Raw genomic sequence first — 17,418 nt, 5'->3', positions numbered from 1 at the left:
TCAGAGATTTAATAAATACACATGTTATTATTTAACAAAGTTTCACAATCAAATAATGCAATTAAATAAACAAACGCACCAACGAATAATTGGCTGTTAATTATTGAACGGCGATAGTTATCATTATTATTAAAATCCTACTAAAACGTGTTCTTAATAGTACATGTAATTAAATTTTTGCAGTTTGATTCTGACTTTCAAATTAAAAGGTGTGAACATATGTTATAATTGATGTAGACATTTCAAAAATATAAGCAATTCTTTTGAAAAGTAAATTGTTAACATGTCTGTCAACGTATGAAGCTGCGCATCGTTATCGTAGCCTAATATTAACTGCAGGCAAAACATTTTTATTGGCTGCTCAAAAATCTAATTTGCATAATTTATTCACACAATTGCTGGTTCTTACTACTTATGTCTAATACTGTGCATTGTCCATTTTAATTGTTCCTAATTTGCACCAAATGTTCCTGTCACACTGTGTACTGACGATTTTTATTGCTCCTTGTATGCCTCTGTGCCGACAGACCTTTTGATCATGCACAATGTTGCCCTGATTGGTTAATCACCCTTGTCAAATATTCTAATGACGAAATAGACATCTATTTTTTTACGCTTCATCAGTGAACTGAATGACCTTAGGGGAAATTAAGTTCCACACCTATCAAATTATACTGTAAATTACAGCATGTCATAAAATAGCAACACATTTTTTTTTCAGTTACCAATAATCATTTTAAATATTAAGTAGATTAATGATGTTTTGTTTTATTGGATTAAATTTACGGTAGTAGAAATATGTATCTGTGTGGGAAAGGAATTGGGTAAATAGATTACGTGGAAAAAAAGCTATAGGGAACTGGATAAACCCGAGAATATGCGTAATTACAGGGGAATGGGCAACCTGTTGCTGTTGGTACCAGTTTTGACTGGGTGCCTAAATAACCTAACGGACAGTTTTGTTTTCATACGATATTAGTCTGGCTGCCGATTTTCCTGCGCCATTCTCATTTTTAGCGTCAATGGCTGAAAATGGCGTCCTCAGCAGATCGTTGCATATTGTATTTAGTTGATATTTCACGCTGAAAATATAACATGACCGGCGATGTACCCTATTTCGACAGCTTGTCAAGCGAAAATTAAGTACAAAATAAAAGGATATATCGTCAATTTGAAGAAGTTTCTCACAGTACCCAAATTAAATTGATGGTTTATCTTTGAAAATTAAGCAGTCATTGCTTAAATCATGTGGTGGGATCATCAGCAAGCTTGAAAATCGGACAAATGATAATTAATGTCGCGGCGTCTTCAATTAATTATTTAAAGCAATTCAGTTTCATATGATGTTTTCATAAATAATATATAATGTACGCAATAAGATTAATAAGTTCTTCATCAAGATATATTTCAGTTGTACCAGCGGGTACACCTATACCGGAAGTGGGTGTAACACGTCACAATCTCGGTCTCGTCTGTCTCGCGAGAATGACAGAACGCCAAAATGGCGGCGCCCATGAACTTATTTCTCAAGTAAAAAATAGTGTCTTAAAACACGAATTTCTCACTTATAGGATTGATTTCAACAGAAAAACTGTCATGGTACCTCTTTTTAAATGATGAATATTTATATTAGACAGACATCAATCCATCCATTCCTATTCCTTTAAAGATATATTATATTATGCTCAAATTTTATACTTGAAAATATTGAAAATTGCTTCACTCTCTTTGTAAATATAAGATCAATAAGTTTCTACTTCACACAAAGTGGATATGATATGTTTTAACTCTACGCACTATATAGAAGGTAACAATATGAATATATAGTGTCATCAAAAAATATGGCAGTTATTTATAAGAAAGGGCAAAGATTACTTGACCTGTAATAGGGCATGCAGCTCCCCATACATAGATTGTGCATTCTTCTATTCAAATTATCCAGTTAGACTTATACAGTAAGAATTTCGTAGATTTCAATAATTTTTTGCGATATTTTACTGAAAGAAGAGCATAGTATCTCTTTAATCTATTAATGAAAATAAAAGTGTGGTGGATCAGCCTGCAAATATTACAAATATAGAGGGAGAATCATCAGGGTAGAAATTGATTAGGGATAGAATAATCTGACAACCGATTTGTGTGTGGGGTTTGTAAAGTTCCTGTAGATTATTATTTTATTAGAGGTGATGTTAATCTTTTATGTTTTAATTAAAATTTTGATAAACAACTATTTTTGCAAGCCCCTAAAAAGGAAAAAAAGATTGCTCCCACACACTTCCGGTTATCGCATATAACACGATTTGCAGATTTTTTTGTTCACGGGGAATGATATGGCATCTCCCGGTTTCAAAAAAATAAATCTTAACATCGTGATTATATTTTTCTTTTCAGTTATGATACTCAAATAATTTTCTAACTCGAATATATGTTTGAAAGTACACTAGTATTTTTAAACGATTAGAGTTATTTATATCGGAGTACCATGATGAATAGATATGTTTAATCATGTTAAACAGCATGTCAATAATTTTGAATTTGTACAATAGCCCAATATCGCTCAGTAATGTTTTAATAAGGGAAGCCCAGTCATTATTTCGGTAAGTATAAACCTGGTAAGTATCAGATTTTAAAAATAAATACGTTTTCTTTATTAAAGATGAATAATTTTGTTTCATTTGATCATACTTATTTTTCTGTATAAATGAAATGGAAATCGCCCTAGTTCACCATATAATGCTGTTGAATGGGTGGAGTTTTTTTTACACAGAGTACTCGTCTCCAAAACTTATTATGTATGAGTTCTGTGTCAGCTGTGCTATTTCCGAGCCAAAATTTAAAATGGGTAACCAAAGGGAAATAATCAGTTGTAGTTTATTGATTGAAATATGTAGGAGTGATTTCCCTTGGCTATTGTATTATAGTTAGCCGTGCGTGTAATTGCTCCCGCCGTTTTATGGGTCGTCACAATTTTTGTAAAAGGCAGAATGTTTTTCAGACGACCGCTCCTCCCAGTTCTGGTCGTAATTTTATAACTCATGAAATAACTCGATTAAATTTACATCCTCCTCAGTAAGATCCACAGATTCCATAGCCTCTGTTGTACATTTTACCTCTCCTCCACTAGCTCACAGACACTCAATTGGAGTGTGGAGCTTAAAACGCCTTTAAAATCCAAATAAAATGTATATTTGTCAATCCCATCACATGTACTGATCATATATATATAAAACTTAATATAAGCCGTTTTGAAAAAAAAATCGTATTGCAACGTCTATAATATTATGACCTAATAAGTATATTCATATGCTTCGCAAAGACCAAACAAATTATATCTGAAATATCACAATGTCAAATATCATTTATATTTTTCATTGTGTCTGATGTTAACTCGAACGCGAATGAGAAAAATATATCACAAACAAATTCATTTTTTTTTAGAAAATAGTGTTACAAGTAGTACATAAGAAAATGGATATTATTTTTAACACTTAATAAAATTTAGATAAATTTTCAGATAACATACATATAATGACAATGTTACTTTATAATTTGATGTAATATTTGCAAACACTTGACATTACATGGCAAAGATCAGTCTCTTGGACCTAAAACCAGAGACATAAATATGTTATCTATGTCTCTGCTAAAACACAAGCATAAAAGCAGTAGGAAACTTGTTTGACTTACATGCAAGAGAATAACACAATTTGCCCGCCCGCACCAGCTGTTATATTTACACTATATACATATTGTGATTTGAGTCCTCAATGCTCCTCATAAATGATTGGTGCTTTATAAAGTGCGTGTGATTTGACTTTAACCTTGTATGTATTAAATGCTTGGAACTTCTAATATACTGAGATCATAAACTGATGGACATTCCAATTAAAAGTTATTGAACGAACTCAGCCTCGTTTATAATTTATACCTTTACATTTTAAAGGGCATAATTCCAACAAAGGTAACATTTACATTTCTGTGCGACAGTTGTTTCTATATTTGTTGAAGATTAAAAAAGTTTGTGCAGCGCAAAAGATGCATGTTGATCTATACGTTTTTGGGTTCGGTGCCAATTACCGTTTTTGAATTAAGTGACCCCAATTTTAGATACTGATCTATATCACTTTATCATTATTGTAAATAACATACTGGGTTTGTCTACTTTTTTTCTGATATATTATTTTTCAGACCCCATTCTTCTTCTTCCAATACTGTACATAACCCACTCTGGGGCATTGACGTACAGGGTGTATGTACAAAGTGTTGTGCGGCGAATAAGTGCAGATTTAAAAGAAGAACATGTTAAAAATAAAATCGACTCCGGCATATTAGGGCCCCATGACTAGTCCTCCCTTGAAGGCCTCAAGGTTGACTGCTGTGGCTAGGTGCTCTGGAAGCTGGTTCCACAGGCGGATGGCCGAAGGTACAAAGAAGAACTTCATGGTGTCTGTTCTGCAGAATTGGACATGGAATCTGTGTCCGTAGCCATGGCAACCAAGTGTCAGGGGGTGGAAGTACTGTGCAGCTGGGATGGCTATGAGGTTGTGCGTGATCCTGTAGACTATTACTAGCTTGGCATTGGAGCGGCGATGCTGTAGAGTTAGCCAGCCTAGGTCTGTCATCATTGCAGTGGTGCTGCTGGTAGTTTTGTAATCGCCTTTTACAAATCGGACAGCTCGCCTTTGGACAGCTTCCAGCTGGTTGATGTTGGTGGCTGTGTGTGGGTCCCAGACTGCCTGCATACTCCAGGATTGATCTAACAAGGGTCTTGTAGGCCTGGGCCTTGATGTCTTGTGGGCAGCTTGTGGTGTTTCTTCTAAGGAATGATAGAGAGTTGTTTGCCTTCGTGATGGTAGATTCTGTGTGTATGTTCCACGAAAGATTATTTGCGATGTTGACACCAAGGTTTTTTCCACTTTTGACAGATTGAAGAGTTGACTGGTGGACCTTGTAGGCATAAATGATGGGGCTTCTTTTCTTGGTGATGTGTATTACTTCGCATTTGCTGGAATTGAAAGACATCATCCACTTGCGTTCTCATTCCTGGAATCTATCTAGGTCTTCTTGAAGGGCTAATGCATCAGCTTCTGATTTGATTTTCCTGTAGATCAGGCTGTCGTCAGCAAATAGGCGGCTGATGGAAGTCACGCACCTTGGTAGGTCGTTGATGTAAAGGAGGAACAGTAAAGGACCTAGTACTGTCCCCTGGGGTACACCGGATGTAACTGGGGAGGATGCAGAAATGAATGGCCTTCAACGACAACTTGTTGGCTGCGGCCAGACAGGAAGCTGTCAATCCAGCTTCTGACTGTCCCCCTGATGCCGTAGTGATCCACCTTGGAAAGGAGTCGTTGGTGAGGCACAACGTCGAACGCCTTACTGAAGTCTAATAGTATGGCGTCTACTTGTTCCCCTTGATCCAGGGCTGATGACAGGTCTTGAAAAGTGAGAAGAAGCTGACTTTCAGTTGAGCGTTGTTTTCTAAATCCATGTTGTTGATCTGAAAGGATGTTGTGATGGTCAAGGTGTTTCATAATTTGGCTATGTAGGATGTGTTCTAAAAGTTTTCTGCATACTGATGTGAGAGAAATGGGTCTGTAGTTGGCAGGGTTGCTACGGTCACCTTTTTTGGAGATAGGTGATACATTTGCCTTCTTCCAGGCTGAAGGTACTGTTCCTTGTTGCAAAGAGGCGTTGAGCAAGAGGGTGAGAGCCGGAGTAATGTCTTCGGCATAGTCCTTCAGGAATAGTGTAGGGATATTGTCAGGATCAGAGGCCTTATGGGGGTTGAGGCTGAGGAGAAGTTTCTTGACGCCCTCAGCTCCTACTGTGAAGTGAGGCATGTCTGGGTATCTTTCTCCGTCCATGGCTGGCACATCTGTTGTGTCTTCTGTAGTGAACACCCCAGTGAACTGTTTGTTCAATATTGTAGCCTTCTTACTTGGGTCGCTGTGAGTCAAACCATCAAATTTTAGTGGAGAGATTCCCGTGCTGTCAGACCGCTTCCCTTTAATGAAAGTGTAGAGCTTCTTAGGGTTTTCTGTAACCATGGCATGTCTCTTACATAGGCTTGGTTTGCCTTCCGACATTCATAGTGTTGCTCCTTTTGAAGGTATTTGTACCGCTTGATATCGTCTGCTGTCCCTGGGCACTGGGCTTTCTTGAATGCTCTCTTCTTTTTTCTAGAAAGGCGCTAGATCTTTGCTGTGATCCAAGGTTGGTTGTGCCTAGTTGTTGACATCTTGGATGGGACCGTGGTTTCTATGATCTGTGAGATCGCAGATGTGAAGTCGGTCCACATGTTGTCAATAGCAGAGGTGACAGAGTGGTCCTGTATGAAGCTGTTTGTGAAATCTTGTACAGCAGAGCGTATGATGGTCTGTTCAGCCCTTTTCCACAAAAGTGGATACAGTAATTCTCAACATCGTTTAACATTGACTGAAGGGTTTCGGGAAATTTTGCAATGAGTACCTGATAATCAGCGAAAAGCATTAATTAGGAATAATTTTAACTCATTTACTGTACATTTATATATCACTTAGGTCACTGTCTATATTATCCATGAGATCGTTCATGAACAATTTAAAGATCAAAGGTGGACTAGGGGATCCCTGCTTCAATCCTGTGTCGGAGGTGAAGAAAGAGATCTTTTATATTTAACACATGATTTAACATTAAAGTACATTAATCTACATTAAAATTGCTGTCAATTTTCTTCACTTTGGGTTAAATTACATGCCTTAATTCCCTTGGCTACTCTTTTAGTAATATTCTTTGAAGTTTTTTACACATTACAATGGCATTTAAATAAACCAATTCCAATTGTTTAATAAACAGTTTCTATGTCCATATAATGCCACTCCTAGTATATATTTGACTGAATTACTATCTATTACTTTGATAAATACAAGTGCTAAACGTGGGAGGTAATAATTTAATATGGTTGTTGCGCATGCGTGCTGACTCACTGTGGCGGTGATTTGTAATTTTGTAAAATATGGGTATGTTTTTGTATTTACTTATTATAATATTTGTAGAATCAAGAACAAAAGTAATGAATATTGTTTAAAAGTTTATTAATCATTCAACCTTTCAAATCTGTTTATTTTATTTTTTTAATTAATATGCAAACCTTGCTCAGTGTCGGCAGACACCTAACGCTGTTTTTATTGATTTTATTTTGATGCAGCAAAATTATTTCCGGGTTGAAAACAGAAAGAATAAACAATTGAATTTCTTGCTTACTCATCTGTCGAATGTATCAGATAACGTTCGGTCATATTCCCAGTTGAAAATAGTATATAATTATCCCAATCCACAGGGAAAAAATCCCAATTGAAAGTTACAAAATAAAAAATATTGAATAACAAATTCTAAAATCTTTGAAAATAAGGGCCTCTTCACTAATATGAAATTAGGCAAAGCCTTTGAATGGGGAAGTCAGTTAAAATAATCGTTCAGTTTTATTTATATTTCTGTTTTAAAAGTGCAATTTGGTATTCCATAATTTTATTCTGGTTCCTGTCCTATTATGCCATTTATGGTCCACATAGGCGCCTTATTTCGCAGACTGCTGAAAATTGTATTGATAGGTATAGAATTCTATTATATGTTATGTCTTTCTAAGTTTCTTTATTTAATTTCCCTTTAAATATACACGTGTAGTCTATAGCCGGGCAGGCTTAAGCCTGGGCCCTCTATTTTTGGCCCCAGGCTTTGACTTCCCTATATTATCGGAATTATCGCTGTTTAAAATTATGTGCAAGCTATGGCGCGGAAAGCATTATGATTTGATATCAAGCATAACATATTGTAAACCAGATCTTTTGTGCATTTTGTAAATTATGTAAATGCAGATCTTTTGTACCGTAAGGCGTAAGCAAGAAATGAATTAAATGGTGGTGTTCAACATTTTATCGGTGTGCTTAATATTTCCGAAAATCTCCTAATGCCTCTGTGTAGGGAAGCAAAGGGGGACCACTGCATCCGAGTTTGAAATCCCATCTGCCATTTTGGATAATCTCTAATCAAAGTAAAGTTTTTTTGAGAAAACACATCATGAGAAATTTAGATCTTGATTGAATAGTTAGGTAAAGGGAGATCTAATGTTTCACATTCATATAAATGATTCTTTTATCAGGGTTCCCGCTGTCGCTCGCCAATGGCGCCAAATGCGACAAAATATTAATTCTGGCGCATAAAATCTTCAATTGGCGAATTTTACTGGCGCCAACGTAAGATAAAAGCATCCGACAACTAGTACACTTAAATATCATAATCGGCCGCGTCAATTACATAAGCGACCCTAATGTGAATGGTCATGCGCGATTAGTTTGTTTATCAACCTGTATAATCAATTATGTCATCAAATGTGTGACACTTCGGTAAAAGTGTCAATGTGTTAATTGGAACAATTTACGTCTTTAATCCTCTGACTTGGACCACTGATAATTACACACGTGGTCAAATGGTGTTAGTAGCGAATCAGAGAAATGAAAGATCGTCCGTGATGTTGACAAACATTAAACTTTAGGTAAGTTGGCTCGTCAACTGATTTAAATAATTACAGTTTGAAATATAAAATCGGATGACAATTAAAAGAATAATTTCACTAATGATTGATCTAAAGCCACCGTTTACTGCAGCGTTAATATTTTCATATCTGAATGTAAAGTGCTGAAATGCCTAATCACATGCAAAATCTATTAAAATAAACAATATTCTTCATTGTTAAAAAGTACTTAGTATCTATTTCATTTTTGTTCTTATTGATTTTTAGATGAAGTCAATTTACAGTAATGTTTTTTTTTTTAATTTTGTATCTGTAGATCACCAGAATGTCGGGAAGAAGCTGGAAAGATCATGGCTCAGTCCAGTCAGTGAGAATGAATGAGTGATAAGAACTGCTATAGGCAAAACGGTGGAAAACAGGACCTCCAAACCTCACTTATAACTTAAAATGATGTTTTTGATTACATTTATTTATTCAAATGGAATTTGAAAACCACATAATACTAATACTATGTCTATATTTTAGATAATAAACATGTGCAGCTGTAATAAAATGAAACATTATAAATATGTGTTTTTAATTTTAATGATATATAACTGCTAAAGATAGGCATGTCTCCTTTGCAGAATTACTGGCTCCATATTGGCTCCAACTTTGGAGCCATTGGCTCCAACTTTTTCTGATTGGCGAATTTGGTGGCGCAAACTAATTTTGACCCAGAGGGAACCCTGTTTATCAAATACAAATAAGACAATTTGTTTCATCAAGTAACTGAATTGAAATGGTTTTGTCTATCCATATGATAACTATTAACACAATAATCATTACAGTAGTAAAATTCATAATCAAGCAAATATTCAAACATTAAGATGACATGTCATTCATATTATCTAAGAGCACTTCAGCCCTTGTGGGCCTGTCGCCCAGCTTGGGCCCAACATGAAATGATACTGAAAATTTCATTGATAGGTATAGATATATTGAAATCTATCTATTTTTATTGTTTTTTTATTTGATTTCCTTTGAAATATACACCTGTAGTCTATAGCTGGGCAAGCCAAAGCCAGGGCCTGCCTTGTAAACCCGGCTTTTGACTTCCCTGTAATAATAATACACTAAAGAAAACGGAATGAACCTTATATATACTCCTGGTTTAGACCCTTTGGTTTATTCCATTCCAAGATATAGCCAAACAATCAATTAAATCATGAAAAGTTAGGCAACAGGGCACTTCATCAAATTTGAATGACAGATTATCCTCCCTTTTACCACTTGATGTACCTTATGCAAATTAAGCTGTCAAAACTAAATTTAAATGATGTTATTATCAAACAGGTCATTGATATTTTTAGTTTCTTTAGATGTTATTTGGACAGGATGACTGACTGTAAGGAAATTATCTTGGACTGCATGATTTTTATCCCAGACTTTCACACAGTTGCCTGCTACACAGGTAGCTGCAACATGCTACAAATAAGCTGGGACATATATAGAAAACAAACTGATCAATCCATTGGACCTGGTTGTTTTATTGTCTGTCCATCTGTCTGACTGTCTGTGTTTAGCCTTTCTCCTGGCCTTTCTAATTTTTAACAACTAAGTATATTGATTTTGCATCTTACTGTCGTGTTTAAGTTGATGTGCACAGCAGTCATTTCAGGTATCTGACATTAAGGTCAATTTCACTTTTAATGGTCAACTAAAAATTTGAAGATCCAACAAATAATTGTTGAGAGCAAAAATTATAGATAGTATCATAGTTGATATTCAAAATTTTTAGCTGTTTTGGCTAGATAAAATCATACATTCTTGGATCATAATCTGGGCAGCATTGAAATTCAAATATATACCAACAATTGTGCAGGTTTAACATTAGAAGTGTCAGCTGATGATATAGTCTATGTAGCTGCTCTGCATTTTTACTCATCAATTATTCAGCAAAAACGCCAGACTTCTTGTACATGTATATATAGTGTGTCAAATTTGATGTCTATGAATGAAATGAAGTTTATATTTATGTTGTTCACTTAATATTCATGGAGTCATAGAAAAATGTTTAAGAAAAATTTGAATAACTGGAGAAAAACATATTGATAATGAACCAGGCAAGTAACAGAATGTGTACCATGAAGTGTTTGTGAAATAAAGTAAATTACAGACCCCAGACTCCCTCTCTAGAGACTAGATTATTGATTGTTTATACAGCTTGATACACAGTTGTTGTATTGCTATTGTGACATCATCACACAAAATATCAAATGTTTACTCATTATACTATATTAATTAAATAAAATTTTCTGATGAGAAATCAGCACAGAGTTGTTATTTTGTCAATATATCTGTTTAAACTGTTTAAATTGTTCTCTGCTTTTATATATGACAATGCATTTATTTTAACCTGTTTAAACACTGTTGAAGAATCATTAAGATATTTGTTTTGTCAGGAGTACTGTAACTAACATATAAACTTTTCAGCTTTTTTAAGGCACCCTCATTTGTTAACCCATCTCCTTCCTATAACCTCTCATTCTTAAAGTAAAATCAAGGATCATAACCTCTCACTTGTAGGTTTAGGGTTTGGATTTTTCATGGGAGTAAGCTATCCAACTAGCACTCTTGCCTGAAATAATGCACAGAGGAATTTACTTAGGTCTTCTTCCACTAGTAAAGCTGGAAAGTTGCCATATGACCTACCCTGTATTGCAGTCCTTAAATGAGATTAGCAAAATTTATGCCTAGCAAATTGCTTTATCCTTACCAAATCATTTTCAGTACAGGGACATCCAAACAAACTTGTACTCCTAACTCTCTTATAGAAATATGTGAAGTCTCAATTTTTTGGTGTGAGAATTAAGAAAGTCCCATCATAAGCCAGGCTTTCAGGTGACTCATTAATGACAGTTACTAATTTATTTTTGCTGCATCAAGGTAATTTTTTCAATGTTGAAAGAATTCACTTTTTGCATCAGTGTACTGATTTGTATAAAGAAATAAATTTGAAACATATCTACAAAATGATACTGATTTAAAGATTCAAAGTATTGTTCTTATAGTACTTATAGTTCTTTGATATAGTGAAATTTATACATTGAGAAACTGATAGATTATAATAGGCTAGGAAGTTACATTATTAAACACAATAAAATAATGTAATAACATGTTATTTTTATAACAATATGTTTCCTTATTGTAAATGTTGAAATAATTGTATAATACTTGGTGGTTTGTTAATACTGTATATATAATTTATTCTGCAGTAACTTTATTTCTGTGAAAATGTCTGTACATTTACACATTGTTGAAAAATTATTTTAAAATTTCCTTCATCTATTGACAGAATCCCTGCCCATCATGATATGTATGATTTCTTTAAAACTATAAAAGACTCATTGTGAGGTTGACTTCGCTGCACTACTTGTTTTAACAAAAATCACAGAATATTAAGCCCTCCAACATTAGTACTTATACAGTTTTCATTGTGTGATGTACTTAAACGAGTTAGTCAAACTTAAAGCAGGAACATCTGTGTTTTCCTCTTACCATTGCCAAGTATAAAACCATGACAGTTACAAGTAGTGTTGTGACAACTTATAATATATTTATAGTTGAATTAACTTCTGCAAGGAAGCTTTGTATTTTTCTCTTTGTAAGTTAATTGATGGATTTTAACACAAAATTTTTATCAACTAGCAAAAAGTAATTATTAATGTTAAGATAAATCTTCTTTTTTTCACCTAAACTTGTAAAGTTCAGAGAGGAATATTTTTTCTCAGCAAATCCCAGATGGCTTAACAATTAAGTGTTTTACTTTTGTGTATCCCTTTCAAAAGCACATCTTGAAAGTGATTTTCTCATCAATTGAGCAGAACAGAACAAGAAAATGTATACAACAGTATCTGGTTTTTGTATAACATAATTTATACAAGGTCAAAGAATGTGAAAGAAAAAAGTTAAATGAAAATGGTATAACAATGACTACCACATTGAAGAACAAATGTAAATGAACTTTATCCGGGGTTTTAGATTGTATAGAATGATTTATAAAATTACTTCAATACATGGGACATAACTTTTCAGTTGCAAAGTTCTCTGTGTTTGTTATATTGGAGTACTTTTGAAATATTGTTGTAAAAAATCTTAATTTATTCTTAGACAAGTTTTAAAGATAAATTTTTCTATATATTTTCAGCATCACACGGGATAGGCGGCTCGGTGAGTGATTTTATATTTTAATGAACATGTAATAATGTGAATTTAATAGGGAAGTCATCATTAGATTCTTGTAGTTTTAATTTTAGAATAGTTCGGTATTGACATATTATTTAATTATTGTGATACTTGTTAATATTATTATAGCTAAGTGTTGTATACATAATAGTATAAACTTTTATTTTAAAATCACTCTAGAAATTTAGTATTAAGTTTATATTTCTATTCTGTTATATATAAGATTCAGACATTATATAAATGTATTACTATCTGACATATATAATTTATATTTTAAGTTTTTTACTAATATGTAGCATAATTTTGTATAATTTTCTCATGAATTTGCCTAATTTCCTTGTATTCTTTCATAACTTAATTTGATAACCTTAAAAATGTCTGTCTTGAGTACATGTGTAATAGAAACTATTTCTTTAGATGAATGTTTTACTTGTGATTTAATGTGAACTATAATTTCACTGTAAATTAAACTATGTACAAATAATTTAAATGTTAATCAAACAGCAGGGTTTTCCAGATGGCCCCAAAGTTTGAGATTTTGGGAGTCCATTGAAGTTTGTAAGAGGTCCCCATATCAGATCTACATGTATATCTTAGAGATAAACTGTAGAGCTTGTGAACTGAGTATGTTGGATAGAAAAAGTGCAATAAGATCAATTTTTTCTGTGCAAAAGTTAACCAAATGACCATTATGGAATGGAAATTTTTAAAACTTGTATCTCAGTTTTGAGGCTCTTTCTATAATAAATGGCAACCGACACAGATGACATGCATAAGGGAGAGCTCACCCTGTTAAACAGGTTATTATACTATGAATAAAGATAAATTAATTTTAGATATGTAAGTCTATCACAAAATCTATATTTAGTAACTATCTATATACATGTATGAATAATATATAACCATTTAAGGAAAGTAAAGAGTGTTTCTGTTGGTAAAAACTTCAGTGTTAAGATGTGCAGGAAGCACTTGTTAAAACTTTTCATTTTTACTGATGTGTGACGGCGTGCTACTTGACGGTCATACTTAAACAGTAGAGCACTTACCAGTAGTACTTGGCTGATCAAAGTCAGTGTTTTTGCAAGCGCAAGTCATTTCAGCTTTTAAAACTATGTATCTTTGTTTTAAATATGGATCATTGAATTGAAAGTCACAAAGTTTAACAGATGGAGCATTTTGTTTTTATATAAAATCTTTTCATTGTGGATATAACAGCGTTTCTGTTTGGTCGTTGTTTAGGTTAGTTGACAGGTCAAATTTGTATTACTACGTGAATTTGTATAAATTGTGGGTTTTACAGTCATTGTCAGCATCTGAGAAAGTTGCTTTACAGATTTGTGAAGAATTTTAGTTGTCTTGTATTTTGTATTTTTGTATATTAAAATGTATTTTAAAATTTGTTCACAATTCTATTGAATAAAAGTAATTCATAGTAAATAATAGTAAATGATAGGAAAATAATTTAATCAGTGAAAGTGTGATTATGTCAATTCTAGTGACACAATTGATGAATGTAAACTGTGGTTATAATGCTTAAGTTTAGAATGCCTTACAGTAGGTGATTTGTTCTATATATAAATATGTACTATACTAACTTATACCACCATCACTAACCCTGGCTTGAACTTTGATCATTTTCCTTAAAACTATAATTTGATAGAGAATATAAAATAAGAAATAATAATAATATTATTATGTATAATTTATACATGTATATATATTATGTCATCAAGATGTTACTATAGTAACTGTAACTTGTACTAGTTTTAAGCTCTATTGGTGTACAAGATATTATGAGTTGATGTTATAATTCAACTCACACAATAACATTATTCATAAAATAAAGTGACATAAAAGATGAAATTGCAGTTGACATTATTTTGTTGTTTTCAGTGAACATTAAGAAATTAGGTGAGTCACCAGACTTGATATGGTGTATACTTTATAATCTTCACATTTCTTTCTGTGTGTTTTATCTGACAAACATTTGATGTGCTCTAAACTGATAAATACAAATATAACTATATTACACTGCCACTCTGTTATAACGTGCCCTGTTATTAAGCTAACCTCAGTATAATGCTCCCTTGGCTTCCAAAAAAAAAAGATTTACTAAGGTACACAACTAAAGCTGGAATGTAATGGCTATTTGTAATTTATATTTTTCTTTTCAAACGTTTTCTGTTTCTTTTAAACATAATAAGTACAAAATAATATATGTTTACAAATTATGAAATTATTTTAGAAAACAAATGTTGATAGACATTGATTAGAAATGGGAGGTGGGTGGAGTAATGCGGTAATTTCGCAATGAGCATTATATATCAGAACTTTGTAATGACACGGTGTTAAGATCTTGACAGTGTTGCAGTGTATATATATTATATATAGATATAAAACAGATATATAATATGCATGCTGTAAGGTACATAGAGGATATTCAAGTTTTTAGCTCACCTGTCACAAAGTGACAGGGTGAGCTTTTGTGATCGCTTTTCGTCCGTCGTCCGTCCGTAAACTTTTACTTTAAATGACATCTCCTCATAAACCACTAAGCCAATTTCATCCAAACTTCACAGGAATGTTCCTTTGGTGGTCACCTTTAAAAATTGTTCAAAGAATTTAATTCCATGCAGAGCTCTGGTTGCCATGGCAACTGAAAGGAAAAACTTTAAAAAATCCTTTTTTAAAAAAACTTAAAGAGTTATAGCTTAGATATTTGGCATGGAACATCTTCTAGTGAGTGTCTACCAAGTTTGTTAAAAAAAAATCCCTGGGGTCAAAATTGGCCCCGCCCCAGGGGGTCATTGATTTTCCCTATATGCATATAGTAAAAACTTAAAAATTCTTCTTTTAAAGAACCCAAAGAGCTATAGCTAAGATATTCAGCATGAAACAGCTTCTAATGCGTGTGTACAAAGTTTGTTCAAATAAAAGCCCTGGGGTCAAAATTGGCCTCGCCCCAGGGGGTCATTGATTTTCCCTATATGCATATAGTAAAAACTTAAAAATTCTTCTTTTAAAGAACCCAAAGAGCTAGAGCTAAGATATTCAGCATGAAACATTTTCTAATGAGTGTGTACCAAGTTTGTTCAAATAAAAGCCCTGGGGTCAAAATTGGCCCTGCCCCAGGGGGGTCTTTGATTTTCCCTAAATGCATTTAGTAAAAACTTAAAAATTCTTCTTTTAAAGAACCCAAAGAGCTAGAGCTAAGATATTCAGCATGAAACATTTTCTAATGAGTGTGTACCAAGTTTGTTCAAATTAAAGCCCTGGGGTCAAAATTGGCCCCGCCCCAGGGGGTCATTGATTTTCCCTATATGCATATAGTAAAAACTTAAAAATTCTTCTTTTAAAGAACCCAAAGAGCTAGAGCTAAGATATTCAGCATGAAACATCTTCTAATGAGTGTGTACCAAGTTTGTTCAAATAAAAGCCCTGGGGTCAAAATTGGCCCCGCCCCAGGGGGTCATTGATTTTCCCTATATGCATATAGTAAAAACTTACAAAATCTTCTTTGAAAGAACTCAATGAGCTAGAGCTAAGATATTCAGCAGGAAACATCTTCTAATGTGTGTCTACTTAGTTTGTTCAAATAAAAGCCCTGGGGTCAAAATTGGCCCCGCCCAGGGGGTCATTGATTTTCCTTATATGTGTATAGCAAAAACTTAAATAATCTTCTTTGAAAAAACCCAAATAGCTAGAGTTTAGATATTAAGCATGAAACATCTTCTAGTGAGTGTCTACAAAGTTTGTTCAAATAATAGTCCTGTGGTCAAAATTGGCCCCGCCCCGGGGGGTCTTGATTTTCCCTATATATGCATATAGTAAAAACTTAAAAAGTCTTCTTTGAAAAAACCCAAATAGCTAGAGTTAGATATTAAGCTTGAAACATCTTCTAATAAGTGTCTACAAAGTTTGTTCAAATAAAAGCCCCGGGGTCAAAACTGGCTTCGCCCCAGGGGTGTCACTGTTTTTAACTATATGTGTGTAGTGAAAACTTACAAAATCTTCTTTTTAAAAAACCCAATGAACTAGAGCTTAGATGTTTAGCATGAAATATCTTCTTATGGATGACTACCAAGTTTGTTCAAATAAAAGCCCTTGGGTGAAAATTGGCCCTGCCGGGGGGGGGGGGGGCAGCGGGGGTTTGGGGGGGAGGGACAGGGGGATGAGATCATTGTTTTTCATTACATGTGTGTAGTAAAAGCTTAACATTGTGAAACATTTTCTAATGAGTGTTTTCCAAGTTTGTTCAAATAAAAGCCCTGGGGTTTAAACTGGCCCTGCTCAGGGGGCCTATATACAGGATGAGATCATTGTTTTTCATTACATGTGTGTAGTAAAAGCTTAACATTGTGAAACATTTTAATGAGTGTTTTCCAAGTTTGTTCAAATAAAAGCCCTGGGGTTTAAACTGGCCCTGCTCAGGGGGCCTATATACAGGTGAGCGACCTCAGGGCCATCATGGCCCTCTTGTTTCTATAAACACATGATTTATTTTCATTGAGTGGTATGAAAATAAATATTTCATGAGTGCATGGCGGTAGCCACGATTGAAATATGGTAATTTTCATGCCACAAGATGAAAATAAATCATGTATTTATAGAAAAACTTAAATTTTCTGTTTATTATATACATTTTCTCCTTTTTGATATTAAAATTTGAAAGACTTTCC

The 17,418-nt window shown here is 33.8% G+C and overlaps 1 protein-coding gene across 2 annotated transcripts in view; it reads left to right on the top strand.

Annotated features, from left to right (window-relative positions):
* Nucleotides 1-6,793: 6,793 nt before the first annotated feature.
* Nucleotides 6,794-17,418, top strand: part of LOC132719684 (septin-7-like) — a 48,310-nt gene continuing 37,685 nt past the window's right edge. Inside the window, exons 1-2 of one of the 2 annotated variants that reach the window (XM_060703503.1) lie at nucleotides 6,794-7,001; nucleotides 12,702-12,724. In XM_060703503.1, the coding sequence (XP_060559486.1) occupies nucleotides 6,998-7,001; nucleotides 12,702-12,724 (27 nt within the window). In that variant the 5' untranslated portion in view covers nucleotides 6,794-6,997. Of the gene's footprint in view, nucleotides 7,002-12,468; nucleotides 12,509-12,701; nucleotides 12,725-17,418 lie in introns of those variants that run through there. The other variant, XM_060703501.1, reaches the window with a different exon arrangement.

This window comes from Ruditapes philippinarum, unplaced genomic scaffold (assembly GCF_026571515.1).
Source record: "Ruditapes philippinarum isolate M1 unplaced genomic scaffold, ASM2657151v2 ctg2668_1_1_1_1, whole genome shotgun sequence".
Classification (NCBI taxonomy): domain Eukaryota; kingdom Metazoa; phylum Mollusca; class Bivalvia; order Venerida; family Veneridae; genus Ruditapes; species Ruditapes philippinarum.
Note: the sequence above shows the minus strand (reverse complement) of the source record. Positions and strands in the feature narration are given on the sequence as shown.